The sequence below is a fragment of the Sebastes umbrosus genome, chromosome 9, assembly GCF_015220745.1.
Source record: "Sebastes umbrosus isolate fSebUmb1 chromosome 9, fSebUmb1.pri, whole genome shotgun sequence".
Taxonomy (NCBI): Eukaryota; Metazoa; Chordata; class Actinopteri; order Perciformes; family Sebastidae; genus Sebastes; species Sebastes umbrosus.
Genome location: NC_051277.1, coordinates 10,476,157 through 10,498,742, shown reverse-complemented (window position 1 = coordinate 10,498,742; position 22,586 = coordinate 10,476,157). Strand labels below are relative to the sequence as shown.

The 22,586-nt window shown below is 40.1% G+C and overlaps 1 protein-coding gene across 3 annotated transcripts in view; it reads left to right on the top strand.

Moving 5' to 3' along the window:
• The window catches only part of fstl5 (follistatin-like 5), a 210,477-nt gene that overhangs the window by 134,655 nt on the left and 53,236 nt on the right, over positions 1–22,586 (top strand). The window contains exons 7-9 of one of the 3 annotated variants that reach the window (XM_037780278.1): positions 2,144–2,310; positions 6,074–6,085; positions 12,931–13,051. In XM_037780278.1, the coding sequence (XP_037636206.1) occupies positions 2,144–2,310; positions 6,074–6,085; positions 12,931–13,051 (300 nt within the window). Of the gene's footprint in view, positions 1–2,143; positions 2,311–6,070; positions 6,086–12,930; positions 13,052–22,586 lie in introns of all 3 variants that reach the window. The other 2 variants (XM_037780277.1, XM_037780279.1) reach the window with 2 other exon arrangements.

Here is a 22,586-nt window from a genome sequence, read left to right as displayed (position 1 = left end):
TTTTTGTAGGCCAACAAAGAAGGTAGCATTGCCCTGGTTCCCTCGACAAAAAGCCGATGGGATTTTTCCATTTGGTTTTGAATTATTGCAGAAAACAAGCTCTGTGGTAAAGACACGTTTATGATACTTACACGTTTTGTTCAGCAAAATAATCTTCACAAGGGAACACCACTTTTGTGATTTGTGTGAATGTGTGAATGTAATAGCCAGAAGTACAAAGCTAACGTTAGGGTATAATCAAACTACACAACGGTCACATAAGCGCGAGTATAAACAACTAGGCTGTAAAGACGGACGAATCGGTGTGATGACGTTTAGTAGTCTCACTGAGCCGCTTGTTAGCAACCGCGTATTTTAAGACACATAAAGGCTTCAAAATTCACAACAGGGATATTTCTTGATATATTTTATATCGCAGAACAAAATTCTAAAATCTCTTCAGCTTTTGTTAACCACAGACTTTATTTCAGGCATCTATTTAACTTATCGAAACATGTCCAAAAAATGTCTGAAAAAAAGTCTAAAAAATTGTCCGAAAAAAGTCAGAAAAAATGACTGAAAAATGTCTGAAAAAAAGTCCGAAAAATGTCCGAAAAATATCTGAAAAATGTTTGAAAAAAAGGTGGAAGAAAGGCAGAAGAAAAGTCAGAAAAATGTCCAAAAAAATGTCTGATAAATGTCTGTAAAAATGTCCAAAAAATTACAGACTAGAAACCCATTGACTTCCAGACGAGGGAACCGGAAGTGTTACAATGCAAACTCATTTCCAGGTTTTAGGAATCATTCCTGTAGCACTCTATAAGTAGAAATTAACCGCAGATCACACAACCACATAATCATCACCAGAAACATGTTTCAAAAACCTTTAGGTATTGCAGGAATCGAGCAAAGCACCGCCTCTGGTCCAGGTCTAGTGCTGTGTTTCCATTGGGAGCCTCTCTAGCAGCGCTGCCTTTTTTTCTTCTTCTCCATGTTACTTTCATCAGAACGGATGCACTCCTGGGCTTTTACAACAATGTGGAGAGCCTAGCTTGTTTTAAACTCTCAGAGCACTGAGCATGTTAAAAATATTCCAACTTCCAGTTACAAAGCAGCGCTTCAGATGAGGTTTCAGCAGACATCAGACCAACAGAGCCGGTGCATCCCAAAAGTGTCGTTTCTGTGTTGTTAGCTAAAAAAGAGGTACATAGTGGTGAACCCAGGGTCCTCTGAGAAATCGACAGAGGAAGTACAACTTCCATTATAGTGTCATTACATAAATTATGCAAAGTATTTACTTAATTCCTTCCCATTACTTTGCAAATTGCAATAATTGTGCTGCCTCAGTGCATCTTTAGCTAAAAAAACATCTGCCTATATAGCACAACAGCAGCTAATTGAGACACTATGTTCTTGTTTTCAGGCTTCATTAGGAGAAAGATGTGGGCAAAACATGAATTCATGCATTGTGAAGTATCTCAGTGGGTTTATTCCTCTGAATTATGGGCTGTTACAAAAAAGAGAGGTCATCATATTTCAGTTATAATATAGGCAGACTGAGTTTTCTTCCCTTGTTCAACTTACTCAAATTAAAAGTTTTACCAATTTTCTCAAAACTTATAATAATGCGACATTGTGAACAACAAATCATGTGTTAAAATTGGCAAGACAAGAGCTAGTTGACGTCATTTCAACACATGAGGTACATTTAATTTACATTATGATGTATTCAGGTATCTATTCAGTGAAAATTTGTATTGGGCTATGGTACATTTTTAACGTTATCATGATGTGTTCAAATGTAATCTTGCAAAATGTAGTTTTTAGCCTTAACCTTGAATAAATACAGTAAAGGAGTGTATGTCGAAGTACATGGGATTTATTGATTTGTTTTAGTTTTTTACTGTTGTATCGAATTGATATTGAGAAATGTGGAATTGGTATTGACTACTACATTTCTGGTATCGTGACATCCATAGACATTACAGTAACTCACTATCGCCTCTGAAGATACGAGTGGTATTACAAGACATCATCATCATTCACATTCTGTAGATAATGTTCATTTCTTTGGATGTGTTAAAATAACATTCTTGCCAGATCTTACATACACCTTTTGTGACAATGTGTCTGACATTGTGTTATTTTTTCCTCTCCTCAACAGATGTGTACCTGCTCGCCCTTCCAGATGACCAGAAAGTGAGCGTCACCACAGTAACGGTCGGCCAGAGCGCCGTGTTGACGTGTGCCATCACGGGGGAGCGGAGGCCTCCTATACTGTGGAAGAGGAACCATCAATATCTGAACTCCTTGAACCTGGAAGACATCAATGTAAGATCACTCTCTCTGATTGATTATTGTTCATAGATGGATAAATGGGTGCATGAGTATAGGACAGGTAGATAGGTAGTGGAGGCACAGGTACATTAATAAGATAGATACATAGTGGGATTAATAGTTGAATGGCTCTAACACAAGCGGCAAACAGGTCTAATTATTTTGTTTTCACGTTGTGAAGCACCATCAATTCCTAACGACTATTTCAGAGCAAGAGCGGTAAATTAGCGAATTTCAACCCATATTTCCTTCTCATCATATTTCAACTTTATTTTTTTTGGCAGTGGCTCAGCACATTTTATTTGACTGTTGGCGCTGGCTCTGTGTTGTAGGTCTGACAGTAATCCAGGATGTCAGATTGTGTTTCTTGGTGTCTGTGTTTAGAGACTGCTGGGAGGGACAGGGATTTCAGACAAAGAAAGAAGATGAAGGGAGATACCAAAGGGGTTCAGCCCTAGAGGAAGGACCTACTTTTACAACTCCGTGAAAGACTGTATGTGCGTATATGTGTCTGTGTGTGAGTGTTAATCTGCATGCATGGCCTCAGACAGCCCTCTGTGACACCTCCATCCAGATCAAAAGGAGCACGGGCACTTACGTGGCGAGGTACAGAAAAGCCAGACCTCTTTCGCCCTACCCTTTTCCTCTCTGTGTGACCGAGATGAGTGTGATACTGCTGTGCATAATTAAGTCAACACTGTCGCAGTAGATAAAGGGAGACCCAGCGAAGCCACTAATGTAACATTAAATGTTGATGACCCTTAAAATGAGTAAGAGGCGGCCAGCTGTCGCCAGTCATCCTTGGCACCATCAACTGGCTCTAAACTAGTGCGCTGGTTCTGGTTGGTGGTGATGTGTGAGCGCCGTCAACGCCATGAAGGGATTTTTTACTTTGTGAGATTTCCCACCATTTTCTATAATATATCATGACTGCTTATAAGCAATTCATGGCAGAAAAGATGCATGCAAGTGCTGGGTATAACAAAAAAAAAGAAATAAGTAAAGCCAGATTTATTTCTTTTGGAGGATTTATGGGAGGAAAGGTGCGAGGTCTTGTAAGGTCAAAGACGCAGGCTTTGATCTATCTTGCATATATTTTTTTCCCCCCAAGAACTGTTTTAGTTTTTTCTGTTTTTTTGCAGATTGAACAGAACTTCTGTTTCATCTCCTGATTTCGCCCGAAGACACATAGCAGAGTTCAGTGTCCCGAGCAGAGGTGGTCTTTATCTGCGCTTCACACACAGTCATCAGTTTCCCGGCGACTAATATCAGATCTTGCACAGGCGTATTTTCAATGCAAATGTCAGGTCAGGGATGAAAGCTTCTGCTGCCAAATGCTGTTCAGTAAATCCATTGTAGCCAAAAAAGCTTTGTTTGAAGTGCATCAATAGCTGGAATAATGATAGCACAGACCTGAAATGACCTATTATCCTTTAAAATTGTTGAGCGTTGCTATAGTTTTACATCAAAACTTTAAGAATTTTGTTCAGCTTTACACCATAAAGTTGAAGGGACTCCCTGAGAGGAACTACCCACTTGGGAGCTCCCATGAGAACCTCCCCCTCTTGTGCTGTGGGAGTACCTACTCTGAAATAGGAGCTTAAAAGTCCCTCAAAACGGCATTCTAAGATCTACGATTGTTCCTTTCTCTTGCGGTGTGGACACAATAATCGTTCTTTGAACAATGAAAAAGTTCCTCCAGTCCAGAAATGCCTTAATTTTCCCCTTATATTGAGACAGTGGAAAGAAGAACAGGCCGTGTTGGTAATCAATCAAAACCTGGCCTTTTGTGGTTTGCAACCATCGTACTCCTGGAGACATCAAAATGAGATTTCAGTCCACAGGAGCCATAGCTCGAGTTATACATCATAGATGGAACAGAGAAGTAAGAAGAAGGAACACTTTGTATTTTAATTAACGCTGAACCACTATGGTACCCCCAGGATCTTTACATTGTCTGTATTTAATGTCATTGCATAGAATTACACTCCCTCTGTTTCTGTGGCACATACAGCACACTGGGTTGATGCCAGTGCAGCTTCATGAAGTGAGTCTGCGTTGGGACTAATCCGTCTCTTCAGACTGAGAGAACTCGCTGTACTTTGACCCTGGAGGTCTGCGATTGTCAGATTAAATTTTGTTGTTGGTGTCTAACAAAGCCTCAGTTTTACAACCTGCACAGATTACCTCCAGAACACCGAACACCACCAGCAACTGAATCAGCACGAGTCTCTCGTGGCTCATCAGAAAAACTGTGTAAACCGCGCAGCACCAAAAGGAAGTACCAACGGAACACTAGCTGCACGCCATCGCCGGCTTAATCCAGATTTATTTTTGGCTCTCCGACTCCCAGTCAATCATTGTTGTCCCTTCCAGAGAGGAGAATGGATTTCGTCTGCACCTGGCATCCACAGACTAATTCTAAATTGCCTTGCAGACAATTTCTGTATAATTGCCGGCTGTTAATATTTGTGAGCATCCACTGCCAGCCTTAATTAGAGTCATATTCCTGTGAGTACACATGAGGTTTATGCAGTCTAATCTTGCAGGCCTTCCCAGTTTGGAATTATTTTAGAAATTTTGTCGACATTCAGACTTAGTGAATCGCACATTAATCCCAGTGGTGCGCTTGTATCCCGGAGTTCAATAGAGCCTCTCTAAATTTTGACAAAGCAGCTTACTGTAATTCCATGAAGTTGACAGTTGCTCGCTATTGCATCATCATCCAACGCTGTCAGTATTTCAATCCTCTCTGAGTGGCCGAGCCAAAGACATAGCCGTGTTGTTTGTGTGTATGTGTGTGTGTGTGTGTGTGTACCTTCATGTTTTCGTTTGGGGATGCCGATTCAGTGGTCACGGATATAGTTTAGAAGATGAAAAATGCATTTCATATTTTGTAAGTCTTGTCAAAGTGTATTTTGTAGAAATATTGTGAAGTTTGTGTAAAGCAGTTACCTTTTTTTGCGGTATTATTTCCCCTTTGGACCATTCAACTAACTTCGAAGGTCACTATTAAAAAAACATATCTAGCACCAAAATGTTGGAATTTTTAAAAATAGAAAATATGTTTTGAAGACTGCAGGTTCAACAGGATTAAATATAACTCAGGAAGCAGTACAATATGAGCTGAATCTCCTCCTTTTTCATCTTGTCCTTTGGAATATAGGTTGTTTTTCTCCCATAATGCTCTGCTTTGCCTTATGCTGATGGATTTAACATAATCTCTGCATTGAGGAGATGTACCATATTTAACGTTATATGTATGAGATCATTTATAATATCTACTTTTCGTTTTTGTCAGTGTGTACCACCTTGTGTGGTACTGTAAAATTTGTAGTCTTCCTGTGTCGTTTCCAGAGGATGAATACATAAAACTGTGCAACATTAAATGGCAGATATTAGGGCTGGGCGATATGAAGAAAATCAAATATCACAATATTTTTGACTAAATACCCTGATATATATTGCGACACTATTGTAGGTTGGCTATTGGTGCTTTCAAAAAATATATTTACACAATGAGATTTTTGATAAATATTCATCAGTAATGAGGATATAATGACTAAGTGGGTAAAGACAAAGCTTTACCAGCCTTTAAAACCAGGCAAAGACAACACTTATGCCTGACATCAGATCTGCATTGAGGTATAGACTGTACTTTGTCTGTAACATCATGCTGTCACCTGTCTGCTTTAAAGTCTATTTCTTATGCTTTTATTGAACTGAACTGTTTGACCTCTGTTTTACTCCACAGCAGATCCCGTCACAGGTAGGGTGGTTTTATTTTTTTGTTTTTTTTGTCTCAACAGACTGACAATGCTTCACTTTTTTTTGTTTCCATTCACAAAAAGCCTACAAAGCTATTAGGGCTGTCCTCGACAAAATAAATATTTAGTCGACTAACACTCATACGACAAATTTGTCGACAAATCGATTAGTGGATTTGAAGCATAAAAAATGACTAACCGACTGAAGAAATCTTAGTCGACTAAGATCAAAACGATGATTGAAGGACTGATCGACTAAGAGAGGGCAGCCCTAGAAGCTAGTGAGGTGCCTGCAGCAGATGCATGATGCTGTTATCAGAAATGCACAGGTTGAGAACATCAAATAAACGCAACATTATGTTTTTTTTTTCTTCTTGCAAATGAATTCTAGAGCAACTGCATCATTTTCAACAAATAATAATCTGGTGAAATCAAAGGATTTTAAAGGATGAGGAGGGTGGTGATATATTAGTATGTTTTTGTTATTGTCAACAAATCCCCGTAAAAAGACCAAAAACCAATCTTCCATCAGCCTGTCTGTGGCTCTCTGCCTCAAGCAATTTAATTCCCAAATTGAAATCTTCAAATCCGGTTGACAACAAATTATATTTAGAGGTCATATTGACAATATTTTTACGTAGACGAATCATTTTTAAAAGATAATGCATCCACAGAGCTTTTAGAAAGGTGCTGAATAAAAGTCTGGCTTTTCCTGAAAAATACAAATAAATATTAGGATTGTGAATTAATCATTTAAAAAATTTTGACGGGTCCAAAATGAATGTTTTCTTCTCTCTGTGGAAGATATCTGATGTTCGGTTCCCACTTCTAACAAGGCTCCCAATCAAGTTTCCCATTAGTTTGGAAAAAAACGGATAAATGGCTGAGATTGGCACTGGTGTCTCCATCAGGCTGCAGGATAAGTGAATATTTACCATGGCAACAAGTGACAACTGACGTTAACACCGATTATTTCAGCATATTTAAACTAAACCAGCAACAACTACCGACGGCCAGTCCTTACAACCTTATCTAATGTGTTGTCACTGGTTAGATTGTCAAAATGAGAAAAAATAACAGCTTCAATCCCTGAGGTGCTACGTTAGCATCTTAGCATTAGTGACGGTTGCATCCATTTACTTATAACATTATACTTTCCTCAAACAATGTATAACGAAGATGTGCATTAGGGGGGATTTAGAAGTTGGTGGCCGACTGAACCAGAGTTGGTGATTGTTCTGTCTGAGTCATTCCCCTCGACCATAAAATATTTGTGCAACAAACTGGCAACCATTTGTTGTGAAGTTAATGCAACTGAACGGAGGAGGGAGAATGCGACATCTAGTGGTTGAATGTTATCAATTGTACCTTTAATTTAAAAAAGGCAAAATAATTTCCTAATCAGCTGGGCAAAATAAACAGCAGTGACTTTGCTCAGAGTAATGAAGGAACATGTCACCCAGTGGAATAGTGTGGCTCATTTATGTAAACAGAATTCTGTTTGTGAAGCTCACAGCAGAAACATCTCTTTCGAGAAACTGTCCCCATTACTCTGAGTAATCAAAAGTAAGCAAACACTATCAACAAGTTGTGTTGGGTGTTTCTTTGGTGAAAAGTAATTCCATTGGAAACTGTTGACAGTGAAGGCTGTGGATGATGCATGCAGAGTAATGGGAAACATCATTTCTCGAAAATAACACACGCTGCCGAATCTTTTCCAAATTTCATTTTTCAAAGCTCTGAGCAGCACAAATACAATTACATTCAACTCCATTATATTGGGGTTGAGGCTGAAATGTTAGCAGAAGAAACATCGAAACATTGTCACACAAAACTGAAACGATCTGTTTGGTTAAAGGGGACCTATTATGCTTTTGTGCTTTTTTCTTTTCCTTAGTGTGTTATATAGTTTTTTGTGCATGTAAAAGGTCTGCAAAGTTACAAAGTCCAAAGTCCACGCCAAAGGGAGTAATAGTACATGTCCACAGGGGCGTTTTTTATCGCGAGGGATAGCCTCGCTTCCCAGCATTGGTCGTTTGATAGGCTGCCACTAGACACAAGGCACCTGATTGGCCAAACGCTTTCCCTCATGGGCTGCTGCTCCCAGCTTTCAAACCGGAACCAACATGGTGGTCATGCAGTTGCTGAATCTCTCTTTATTTTGGATCGACAACGGTTAGTTTAAAAGTTTCTAGGGAGTTTCCAGAGGCGGCGAGTCGCGCCGCGCACCCGTGATTTGCATATAGTAGTCAAATTAATGCAAAGGAGGAGCGGCCAATGTGCCACCTTGTCTCTCGAGTCGTACCGCCACGCTACCAGAATGCATTGCGCGGCTGCTTACGTAGACAATTAATGGGAAGCGTGGAAAGGACGGAGGCTCAATACTCTCCCCCACAGAAACACTGCTCTGAACTGCCTGAAACACCTTGCTTGAAGTCCCGCCTTTTCTCCTGTAACACAGTGATGTCACCAAGTAACATATTTGCATAATACTTGCCTAGCGGCTAGTTTGGCACGCCCTGTAACACAGGTAGTTAGAGCGGAGCTGGAGTGGAGTCGGAAGAGTTCTGTTGACCAATCACAACAGTGGGTCAGATGACGTTTCAGACAGAGGTTTGAAAAGAAGTGCTGAAGTACAGCAGGTATGAGAAAACTAAAGCGTTAAAGCATATAAAAATGTTTAATTAGAAACTCAAAATACAAGTATGCACCTAAAAATAAGCATTATAGGTCCTCTTTTAAATACCACCAGAGACAAGTGAGAAAATGTGATTTTTGTAATTTCAGTGAACTTGCGCTTTAATGTTGAACCCCCTACTTTTAGTTTTGTTTCCTCAATATACTTTCATTCTGGGGAAACGTGGTTCTCTCACACCTCAGGGTATTTTCACTCAACTTATTGTGTTTTTCTTTAAAGTTTCATAAGGCCAGGCTGTAAACTTCTTCAGGGGCCATTTTCTGAAATGCCTCGTCACTACCGGAGGTTAGCCATCCAATGAGGTGGCTCTTTAGTGTCCTTTCAGAGGTGACCTGCCACTGACAGCTTTATTAATTATAGTTTCTTGAGGGCTATGGCCTATTTGTAAATCCACCTCTACCCGCCCTTGTCTCCCTTCCTTCTGAGTAGTCGTATACTCGCCTGCTTTGTCTGCAGAGAGCTGGGTGCTGGGTGCTGCTGATAGCTGAGGTGAGGGTGGTGAGGTGAGGTGGGGGAATCATGTCGACAGCCTCCGCCGTGGCTCGTTCCACCCCTCTGAGTTTCATTTCTCCCCCCATTCATTTTTCATTTAAGAAGGTGACACAATATGCTCTCAGCCCAAGGGGCCAAAACGCACCATCGATTTCCCCTCATATTGTGAAGCTCTGATGCTTCACTCAGCTCGAGCCGTTACCGAGCTCGTGAGTTAGATCGGAGCACACCGGGACGAACTGATAAACACACCGTGTGCCTGTAAACACGACGGCTGACTCTCCTCGCCTGTCTGTAGACATTTAAAGAGGAGCTGAATGCCAAGATGTAAACAGCCAGCAAAGATGTGATCGAAATTTTAAAAGCTATTTAATGAGGAAAAGGCTCTTTTCTTGTTATGAACTCTTCAGGTAATTAGTGCTGAGTCATTTTATTAAAAGAATGCTGTGCTCAGTTATGAGCAACGAGGAGCACGGGGGCCACACTTATGGACGTTCTTCAGTGCTAAAGTTCACACCACTAAAATATATCTGAATGATTTTTTAATGCACGGCAGCAATCAGGAATGAACACGTTTTGGCACTTGGCCTTCATCAAGTTAGTGGGCACTGAATAAGACTCTAATGAAGGCTGAGTACCGGAGCATGTTCATTCCTGAAAAGCTGCAGTGCATCGAAAGCCTATTATTGTGAGCACAGGCAGGTATTTTGTTCACAAGTTGTCCCTGAAGAGTTATATTACAATCACTTGATTTAGTTAAAGGGATAATTCAGGTGTTTTGAAGTGGGGTTGTATGAGGTACTTATCCATAGTAAGTGTGTTGCCTACAGTAGGTGACGGCTGGTACGCCCCCAAGTTTGGAGAAACAGACAGGAGCACCAGCACGGGCACAAAGCAATGTACTGCTGTGAACAGGGCCAGCAGAAAAATGTATTTTAGCCACCTAAAAGAAAGGCTCATTAAAAAAATCAATGTCCATTTAAGTGTATGCTATATTTAGAATATTTTCATATTTTATCTTGCCGTCAGACAGCTTTTCTGACCGGGGCCGACCGCCATCTACTGTAGGTAATACACTGACTATGGATAAGTACCTCATATACAACTTCAAAACACCCTAATTATCCCTTTAATGTGCTAAAAATGACTAATCGCCATTTGAGTTTTCCCCTCAAATTAAGAAAGAAATGTAATCTTCAGAAATAATTTGTATTTCCAACAACAGATTTATCTTTTTTGAGAATTATGTGAAATATTGACTGTAACATCAAATAAGATTGATCACTATACCACGACCAATGTAAAAATACAAATGCTAAAAGGGAAGAACAAAACACATTATCAAGTGTTACGTATAAGAATAACCTCAGTAACTCCTAAGTAGTAGCATGCTATCATCACATTTAGAGCCGGTATAGCCAATCATTCACATTTTTTTTAGTAATACATTATTCTGCAAATGTATATATGATTTTAATCAGTTGATTATATTTGGGTGAAATATTCAGTATCTCCTCTATCAATTAAAGCATATATCAATCTATAAATAGGGATAAAATTGGCTGAACATAAAATGAAAACAAAATATAGCTTAACTTGAGCTACAAAGAAGACCACAACGGCAAATGCAGATAAAAAAGATTCATGGAAAGTTAGTTTTTCCTTTTCTGAATAGTGTGCTAATTTATGAATTACATATTGCTTCAAATAACAAATGATTCATTATGGCCAATGCTATATTCTACAGTCATTCCTAAACAAGTCATAAGGTGCATCTCTAAGTCACCTCTGTCCTGCAGCCATGTAAGACCCCGGCAGGCTGCTCTTAACCAACTCACTGAAAGACATCTCTTGAGCTTTTTTTTTAAGTCAGAGGAGACTTTTAAACTTACATTTGTGAGTAGGAGTAAAAGTTAGACATTTTTTTCTTTTAACCAGAACAGAAGAGGTTGAAGTTTTGTCAGAAACGATCAACACCACCTCTTTTCATGCAGTTTATTCACTTTGTATGAACATAATACCACCATAACACTCTATATAATACAAAAAACTCACTACAATGACTTCCCAAGATGGCTTTTTACTGCAGCGAAATCTTATAAAGGCGGCACACATTCATTCTTTGCCAGATGGATTCATCACACCGGCACACCGTCAATGGGCTCATTAGCTTTGGGGGCTTCAATCTGTGCTACAGCTGAATAACTTATTCTTCTGTTTGCTCTCCTTCCTTGTCCAGCACCATTTTCTTTCTGTTCACTGGCTTAACCCTTGAGCCTCACTAGGGACATTTTGGGCTTTTGAATTTTTCGATTATTTTGGCTTTGTTAATGCTTATGGCATAACTTTTGGCAAGGGTTTTGAGTTTTTTTTCACCTCAGCTTCTATAATAAGTCTATAATAAACTGTGTGGCCAAAATACAGACACTCAGAAGTGTTCCCATTGAAACCCATTAAAACCACAATTATTGTTCCCCCATAAATTCATGCATCCTGTTATATCAGGCTTTCAATCGAGAGCCCTGGCTTCAAAATTATAGTTTTTATTATTTAGTCATTTTCTCATGTCTGCTCTATGAGGCAAATACATGCTATTTCCCTGGTTTCAAGTGGGGTTATTGCTGCTTTATTATGGAGCACTGCAGTGTTTGATGCAATGCATAAAAGACAATGTTGTTGCTAATCATTGACATATCTCCGACTGAAAAAAAAAAACCTAGCATTTATTATACAGAAAATAATTAAATTTGTTTGTGTTTTTTTTATGGCATTATGTAAACAAACTGGCATTTAAAAGGTTAAAATTCTGAAAATGAATAAAAGGCTGTAGGTTAAAAGATTTAATCAGTGAAAGTGGAAAATAATATTACCATATAATTTTAGGGGAGTTTTTTGACGCAGACTTTTTTGTCGTATAAGGACATCAGAGCAACTTTTTTTACAGCGAGGCACAAGGGTTAATACACAGCATGAATTAATCATGTTTCAGTTGGCTCTACATACGTTCACATCATGGATCGGTTTTGGTTTAATTACATCTTTTGTTTTGCTTTAAATAGGCCACATGAGAACTGAAGTGCAGCATGTTTTGTGTTTTTGTGGAATGTGCATGTTAACGAAAGGTAATAACTTGCATTTTGTCCTTTTCAGGGACAATGACATTTAATATGAGCAGTAGAAGTTATTATTATTGACTGTATGTCTGCAGCACTACAGTATATTGCCCTGTTTGTGTTTTGAAAGCAGCTAACGCTGTGTAATTTCTATGCTAATCAATTATAGCCTCAGTCCCTTTTCATCAGATCACATTCCAATGATTGGAAAAATGACACGTACCAGAAAACAATTTTTCTTTAACGGTGAATTTAACAGTTATTTTCCTCATTTGTTCTCTGTGGCACCAAATGGCTTTAACTTGTGACTTAGATGGATGGACATTGTTCTACAATGTGCTTTTATGGAAGATTGTTAAATTTTTCATTTCCTATTTTGTGATGCATGTTTATCGTCTCATCTGCACACTGCAGGCTTGATGCATTCCCATTGAAACCGTCCATTTCCAGCTTCAAAGGCCTTCGAACATCACTACTGCAACAAGACCACTACTGCTTTCTGTAAGTCATTAAGGTTTTGTTTTTCTCTTTCCCTCTCTGGTAGGACTTTGGGGATGATGGCTCACTGTACATCACCAAGGTGACTACGACCCACATGGGCAACTACACCTGTCATGCTGATGGCTACGAGAAACTTTTTCAGACCCACACTCTCCAAGTGAACGGTAAGAGGCTGCCACAAAGACAGAATGCACTTTTTTGTTTATAATGTCATCATCTGATAGTAACATTATTGATCCCGAGGGAAATTCAAGATGACTATAGAGATCTGCTGTACAGAACCAGCCACTGCAGTAGGTGCCTAACCAGCAACTCTTTCCACTCTTAGAGTCCGTGTCCACCAAAGCGTGTTGAGGCGCTGAATGCTGCACATTAGGTGTTTTTTTCTGGTCACAGACAGTTGAAAAATGCTCAACTTTGGGTAAAACTCTGCACTCATCACTGTCACATTTTACCCAGCCATCCAGTCACTGCGGAGTAGGGGCGATATAAATAGCCTACCACTAAGACATGATCAAATGTGTTTTATTATGAGTATATTGTGGTCCTATTATGTATCGTTTTTATTGTTTTTACTATGGACTTTATGTTTTCCTCGTGTCTGGAGCACTGGACCAAACGAATTTCCCTGTGTGGGATAAAATTGATCTGAATCTGAATCTGAACCAAACGATCGTACTTGCCGAGATGTTTCCTCGCCCACAAAATCTCATGAACTCACACAGACCGGCGGGTCCGTCCTCTCTCCCTACGTGTTTTCGGCCTTCCCTTCATCCAGAGCAAAGGCCAGAGCAAGTACTCTAACTCATGCCGACATGTTTACTTCCGCGGATATTCCGTGTCATAGTAATCAGACCCAACCAAATCGTCTCTGCTGAAAAAATGCTGCGCCTCCAAAGTGCTCAAGCACTACCAGCTAAACGTTTTCAGAGGAGCGCCTAGAGTTTTCCGCTGGGAAAGCTATGCTTTGGTGGACACGACTCCTTCAAGTCCAGCTGAAATTAATTGCATTTTTTTTGTCTGCTACAACATATCTCCTCTGTAAACCACTTGTCCTGTGTTCTCCTTTGAGAAAACATCAGAAACCAAATACACTTTTTTGATGGCATCCCCTTGTTTTGCATTAATTTGAGGGAATACCACTCTGCTATCTGCCTACGTAGATGGAGACCTTATTTCGATACGGCCAATCAAATCTTGCATCAAGCAGAAACATTAGCTTTCTATCGTAATGCAGAGCAGACGGTCCCACTGAGCCAGACAGCAGCCTCCTGCACAATACAAGAGGCACAACAACCCACATTAACTTTCCTGCTAAAGTCTCCTTATTATCTGACTTACAAATATGAACACAACACGCCTCTAGTTCCCTACGGCATAACACTCGGACTACTAGCTGCTGTTAAGCAAACAAAACACCGACACACCCCGCCAGCCGTTCTGAGACGAAAAGGACCATTTCTGATATTTCCCCAAAGACCAAAGAAACAACACATTTAAAACCACATTGACATTATTGTTTTTTGGACTAAAATGTTGGTGTATTTTGGAATCCATCATCCACTTTATCGCTGGCAGATGGGAGTTTTAGACTCTTGCTCAACTTAACGACAGATACATTTGTTCTTGTTGTACAGATTTACTGACTTTTGTTGTGCTGGCAAAGTGATTATCATAGTCCTTTGTCATTGGGCAAAGGGATTTGTTGAAACAGCTCTTATCTTCGAGAGAAATCTTTAAGTCAAACAGAATTTGTCATACTGTGACATCTTTTTCTTTGGATTTATTGCAGTATTTTCTTTGTCTGGTGGCTCAAGCTGTTTACCCGGTTCTGCTTCTGTTTGTTCCAAATGAATCATGGTTGGTGACTCTGGTCGTGTTAAACACATAACCACCTGTACATTTCTTTAACAGAAAAATCTACTGACGCTATGAATGCAGCAAATTAGAGTCTGTAGAAAAGTGGAAATCCACTTTTAGAAAAATATATTGGGTTATTACATTAAGTATGTATTCCTGGGACATAAAGGTCCTCTCCTAAAGGGTCCCTCCCCAGCAGCACTTCAAAACAGAGTGTCTCTGTGAATTGCTTCGGATGGCACTCCTTATTAATGGAGACGCTACAAATAAATGGGTATGACGCCATGATTTTCTCAGGAAGCAGTCGTGCCATGTGCTGTTTTGGTGTCTTTTTAGCTACTCCTAAAAGCATAGACTGTATATAAGAAGTGGACGTAGTCGCCGTGACGTCACCCATTGGTTTGTGGACTACTGTTTTGAAGCCTCGAGTTTGACATTTACGTCCATCGCCATATTGTTTTTTTGTAACCAGAAGTGAGATGAGAAGGTGGAGCTAAGTACAACTGAATACTGAATTAGATATTTCTAGACGACCAAAATGTTAAAATTAACATTCTGAGCTGAAAACACACTATGAAAAATACGGGCAACTCCCAGACCTGTCAATCACAAGGTAGCCACGCCCTAAAGCATCCCCTGCTTTATGGTCTATTTGACTCTAAATGGGACCATAATTTACTAAATGAACATCATCCTGTATTGAAGAAGACTTGAAACTAGCGATTGAGACCATAAACTGTTTACTGAGGTAATATATCAAGTGAGAAGTAGGCTCATTTTCTCATAGACTTCTATACAATCAGGCTTCTTTTTGCAACCAGAGAAGTCGCCCCCTGCTGGCTATTAGAAAGAATGCAACTTTAAGGCACTTTCACTTCTCAGACCCCAGAGGTTGCCCACCGGTTTCAGCCAAAAAAACTGTTTAATCAAAAAATGTTTGTTGTTCAACTTTGACCTGTAGATTGAACATTGTTATCTTGGTGTATGTTGTTTTTTGAAACAGAGTAGTCGTTGTTCTAGCGCTGTATCACTGCCTTGTTTTTTTACAATATTACCCTGCCAGACTAGAAACTGCAGCACTGTTTTCACACGATGCTTATAGTCTAGTCTCTTTGCTCAATATTTATTTGTCGCCCACGCTGGACCCATAACATCACATCTGTTTGACTGAAGGCCTGTACTTTGAGTCATCCTTCATGCCCATTATCTGAGAAGAATTTTATATTCCACTTACTGCTAATTAGTTAGATATAGTCTTCAGTATGGTGCACCTGCCATGTGAATGCTGAAACAGAGACCGTATGGGGAGGGCAAAGGTGTAGTGGCTGTATCTGCGTTGGTGTGAATGAGCCTGTTTTTCTCCCATTCTGCTCCTAATGAGTAGAAGGCTACACATCTATATTACATTTGACGGACAGTTAGTTCATTATCATTCTTCTGAAAGATTACCCCAAGGTTAATTGTAATAATCTTATTATTCCAAGTATTGTGTTTACGGAAACAGAGTGAATCTCATGAGACCCATAACTTTCGGTGGTAATTGATACTGAAACTTCCAGATGACCTTTTTTTATGAATTTCATATTCATAGTGTGCGTGAAGTCTCCAAGGACCAGCTTATCGCCTGGCATGACTACTGACCATTTTTAAAACTCAATTAAGAAACAGCTGAAAGAGTAATTCTGGGAAACTGGATTCAGAGTGCCGTCCATCACTCCAAGGCTGCGTGAGAATGACAAGATATACAGTATTACAGGAGGTTTATTCAGGGGAGCAGATGTAATTTAGACTGGAGGTACCTTTAGGGAAACTTTTGATTTCCCAGAGAGGTTTCTGTACTGGAAGCTTGTGCAGTGTGGAGGATCATTCAGCAGTTTTGGGCTTTAATCCCTTTAACTTTCCCCTCTAAAGGCTGGCCGGGAAACTACATTTGTTCAAGCTGTGTTGTCTGGGTGGAAACAGTAGGAAAACAGGAAACAGGTTAAGATAACGAAAAGGCAAAAAGATTCTCCCAGGAAAATCGTGAGGGTTGGCAAGTATGCTCATACATTAGCCGCGGCCGCCAAGTTGGCGTGGTTGTCCTTCCTTCTTCAATCACCTTGGTTCTCTATTGGCTATCGTTCTTTCCTACGTGACTGCGTCATCGGCTGGCCTCAGGCTCCCCCACACACAACAGGATATCCAATCAAAAATATTGAACAGGTTTAATATTTGCGGCCAGGATGGACTTGGTATGTAAAAAACACTCTTAACATACCTCACACCACAAGAATATCTGGCAAGAACCATCACAAAATCGTGGCTTTACTGCTGATTGTCAGGAGGGGGGAATCTGGCCCAAAATCGTTTTGCTTCTGACACACACTGACTCATCAAAATGTCCCTCATGGATCGTCCCTTGGGCTTTTATTGACAGTCAGCCTCTTTGTATTTTCTGCCTCATGTTGATGAAGACGATGTTATGCTCTCTTCGTTGTCCACTATTATCCTCAAGATGTACAGTCTGTTGTGATTATCTGTCACCTTCAGTATGCTATGTCTGCTCTTGTGTTGTTTTTTAATCTATAGCCCTTTCTTTGTTGACTCCGCTTTACCCACAGGAATCAATAAAATTGCATCTAATTTGTACCGTGCCTGCAAAAGTTTGTCCACTCTCCCAGCCACTTTAGCAGAAAACAAATCGTTGTTTGGGGTAAATTAATGAAAGTCTTGGTTGAATCGTCAACCACTTCTGCTGCTGGAAAAATAAATTTAGTATTCCACTCTGGGAAGCTGCATTCATTTTGAAACCATAATTTGAAATTTAAGTATTTCTGATGGGTAAAATCTAACAATATGGGTCCTAATGTTGTGTTTGCTTCTGCCTGGCAGCATCATCCTTCAAAAGGTAGCTCTCGCTGTTTGCAGATATTAATGATACATAACACATACATTACTGATACAGTATACATGTACAGATTTGTCATTGTCATTCATTATTGCCCTCTCGCTGTTTTTGAGAATGATCTAATAATACTCTTCTGAGCATCACTACGTTATCCTGGTGGGGGGTGGGGAGGTTGTGTGCCTCTGTAACTCTGGCGGTCATGTTGTTGGGGTTAACATTAAGACCTGATGCTCCTGGTGGCCGAGCCTTTACCCATGGGGCTTTGCTGGGAAGTAATATGAAACTGCCACCATGTGAGCCTGCAAAGTTAGCTTTACTGTATGTGGCAGGCATAGGATGTGGTGTACTGATCCCTCGCTACAAACCTGCCCCTCAGGACCTGGGATGACATATTTCTAGTTGCAGGAGAGGTGGAGCCATACCAAGTAGATATATAGTAGTTGAGCTCACCCCGATGCACAGCAGCAGATCCAGAATCCTTCATCAGGGCCGGACTATCTCTTTTTGCAGAGTTGCTGAGATGTTGTTGGGATACTCAGGTGTTGAAGTTTTCCCCGGAGAGCGAGAGGGTTGCCCACATATGACTGCATGTTGCATGAGAGGAAGACTCTTATTGTTGCTGTGCGGAGCTGCTGACTCTAGAGAGTGAGAGCCACCTGGGCACATCATGGTTTTGGTAGGGGGTTTTGGTAACAACAAATAAACGGGTAGAGGAGTGATTGAGAGGAACTTGAGCTGCAACAATTAGGCGATAAGTTGATCAACAGAAAAATGAATCTGCAACTAGTCTGATGACTCGGTTTGGGCCGGTTTAAAAATGTTCAAACCGGTTTGATTTTAACACCAGACTGGACCGGTATACGGAATTTTGCCACTCAGCGTCGCACTTGACTCAGCAGCCGCTACGCCAAAACAAAGAGCCTGTGCCGAAGTTGTCGCTAACTTCGGGGTTAACCGCCTTCAGTTAAATCAACAGATGACAAGCAAGATACAGGAACTTGGCTTGTGTCTTGAGGAGTTGTAGCAATTATTCATCAACTAACTGTACACACACTGCACTGCTACGTTCACAGCTATAACGGTACTGCTAACTTCATACTCACCGTCAGTCAGACGCTGTTACTCTCTCTTTCTCACACTCGCTAACGTTATGCAGGAGTTCATTACTTGTATAACACATTTAAGTTAAAAAAGTTAAAGTTAAAGTGAAAACTGTGCACACATTGCACTGCTACGTTCACAGCTACAGTATAACGTCATACTCCATACTCCACTTCAGTCACATGCTCTCACTCCCTCTCTATCTCTCTCTCTCTCTCTTTTGACCGCACACTTATTAATGTTACGGACCTCTGGGTTTGCAATACATTTGCTGAACACATGAACTTTCTAGCAAACAAACACAACGTGTGCCATGCGCCCCTTCCCTCTTCCCACCCCTACTGAACTTTGATCTCCTTCCTGTTGGCTCGGCAGTAAATTGTGCTCAGCCTGTCAGACACTAGTGGTTTCATTAGTCCAATTATAAATAAACATAATATTATGTTAATCATGTTGTCATATTGCTTATTACTAATGCAATACAAGTTGGAGCGTGAGTTTAGCGCCATGATGCCGTCGGTGCAGGTAGCTGATGAGGGCTCCTTTTTCATTTGCCAGAACGTGTAATAATGACAAATGCTGGTTCATCTGGTTTGCAAAAAATGTAGTTGGTGTCAGCTCATGACCGGACAGGACCAGCAAAACCGGAAATTAACCTAACTCTATAACTGACTCTTCTTTTCAGTCATTTTTCATGCAAAATGACAAATATTTTGTGGTTCCAATTTCTCAAATGTGACTATATGCTGTTTTTCTTTATCGTACAGGACAGTAAATGAATTATCCGTCAGACAAAACAAGCAGATTGAAGACATCACTGTGGCCTCTGAGAAATCTCATTAAACAATTAATTGTCAGAGTGATTGACAATGAAAATAATCATTAGTTGCAGCCCTAGGGTGAACAGCCTGCCTGATATAAACCCCAGTGTTGAGCTTTTTTGTTGATGCTGTATTTTTTTGCACTAGGCAAGGGCTGTATATAATGAACAACATGTTTGAGCATAAAATACTTTATAAGTGTACCTGGTAGCAGAACAGGCCAATGTTCACTGAAAGACTTGGCTATATGTGCGGGACTTGAAGGTTTCAAGTGGAGCTTTCAAAAGCTCACCACTTGAAACATTGAACTAAAGCTGCTCTGCTGCACATGATCAAAAACATACATTCATTCTATATCAAAAGAGACCTTTTTTTATCTGTTTTTGTTCAATATTGCTACATTTAGCAAACACATTAAGACATGCCACTTGCTTTTCTTGATATAACAATACATTTCTTGATAAGATTAGTAAGTGACCATACGCAGTTCAATACAAATGCCCATAACTTAAATGTCAGGCCTTTACACACCGAGGGCATGACGAATAAATGACACAAAAATGTGAAATACTCGCCTGTGAATATTATATGTGTAGGGCTTTTATTGTGATATGTAACAAAAGGAAGGAGTGGATTTGGTCTTTGCTCCCTTTGTCGAGATTGATATGAGAAATAGTAAAAGTTTACGGACTACGGTGCCTCCATGTTGCTGTTTTATAAACATGGCCGCAACTCAACCAGTTCTGCACAACATGATTGGTTGATGCCGTTATTTGTGGCGTGAAGGCTCGGAAAATCGACCTCGTTCTGAATAAAAAGTATGGCGCTTTTTGCACACGTAATATTTTCGTTCTGTGACAAAAACAATAGTTCGAAATATATACTAATAATATAATAAACTCCCAGTAAACAGTCAATATGTATACAGTATACATGACCAATACATGGAAAGCGCCTGAGTATATCTTTATAAATTGTATCATAAATAGTGTGTTTTCGTGTATTTTCATAATATTTATATTTTTAGTAGTATACATTCAATTGCATCATTATCTATCTATTATCTTTGTTATGATGGTGATATATATATATATATATATATATGCTTCTCCATGTAATCTCCATGGTAATATAGTTTAGTTTACTTACAATGGATTCATAGTCCTTGGATTTTTACAATTCAAATGAGACCGGATATATCCATCTAAGCCTTATGGTTGAGGAGCAAGTGCTGCTTAATTTTGGGGAGTTATTTTAGGTGTTTTTTTTCCGAGGGATGGGAATAAGGCTTAACAGGCTAACATGCAAATTAATTGCTTGAAAAAAACGCAGCCGGTGTGTAACAGCCTCAAGCATCCAACATATTTTGATATGTTCTTTTTTGATATTTGCGCTACCCTCTTATGTTCTTGAAATTTATATTCATACTAGTAGAAACAATTTCATAAAACCAGTTATTTACTGCATATATAAACTGTAAATACTGACACAGTGGCTCTCTTAAAATGTGTATAAAATTATTTTTGTCTCATTGCTCATTAATCTTTTAAGCAACATGTTCCAAGTGGACTAAATTGCCTTAATTTTAATCATATTATTTAGATTCAGTGCAGTTCATAAAAAAAAATGAAATAAAACGCACACACAGAAAGAAGAAAATGAGCGCACATTGACTACTTCCAGGTAGAAAAAAATAAAAGCATGCAAACACGGCGTAGTAGTGTTCCCTGAAGATCCATTATGCGTCTTAATTTCTGTCCCAGATCTTTTTTAGAACAGCTCCAGCAGTTTTTACTTTTTGTTTTACCCTTGAAAAGTACTTCTTCACCGGCTGTGTGATGTACATGTAATGCATTGGATTCAGGCTCTGAGCTGGATTACTCCCACATGTCCTTCAGAGGCATGAAGCTCAGGTGGGACAGTAATCACAGCTGAGAGAGGAGGCTTTCATCATGCTGTGAGCATATTTGTCATGCTGTGTGTGTTTATAGAGAGGGCCCAGGATCATGTGTGTTATTTTGAGTTGTGCGTTGTTCACGGTTACCTGGTCAGATCTCACAATCCAGCGGTTACGACCGCCATGTTTGTCAGCAACGGCCGCGACAATTTAAAGAGTTGTAACAGGTCCGCCAGGCTTAGTTGGAAATGTCCCAGTACTGTGATGGTGAAGTGGTCTCCTGCCACGGTGTCTGTGTGTCCTTCGCTGCTTGTGTGTATGAGTGTGTCGGCACGCCTGCTCATCTTCTAGAGCGCCATGGCCGACGGGAGCCTTGCTGAGTGATTGACGACTGGCTGGGGAGCTTTATGATGGAGCTGTCAGCCCTGCTGTGTCGCCTTCTCCTGGCAGTGGCTCTCCCGACGCTCAGAAACACATCAGAATGCAACTTCTCTCACATCTCATCTGAATCGAGTTTTGAGTGGAAAAAATCCCACCGACCGGCTCGCTCCTTTCATTATCACGACTGTCCGGGAAAAGCAAATGGTGATTTGCACGCAGGAATTGAGTTTGCACATGTGGAGAGTGTAAGTGAGGTATTTTCAAAAGGCAGAGGACACACTTTTTCCTGTTTGGAGGGAAAAGAAGAGTTTCATGGTTCTCTGTAGCTAATAAGGCTGTTAGGGGCCTGGTGAGAGATGCAGATTTACTGTGAGAGAACATTTATTGATGTCTTCAAGCAGAATACGGGATGCTTTAGGAGGCTTTTTAAATTGCTTTCAAAAATTCAATCACTCATGTTATCATTTAATGTCATTGAATATCTATATGAAGTAGAGACACTTCAAAAAAAGCCAGGAGCATTTTTGTAGTTTCAAGCCTTCTGTTCTGCTGTAAAACCGTCATTAGCAGAAGGTAGAGGTGTAGAGCTAACAAACACAAGGTCTGCTGATTGCTCAGTCGCTACAGCAGGTCTAAACACTAAAACCAATGCCTCCAACGACCTGTGAACAACTAGACTCTTTAAAACTTTGAAACCAACTTTAAAGACACAGTGAGATGTTTTCCAAGTTTGAATCCTACGTCTCTGTGGG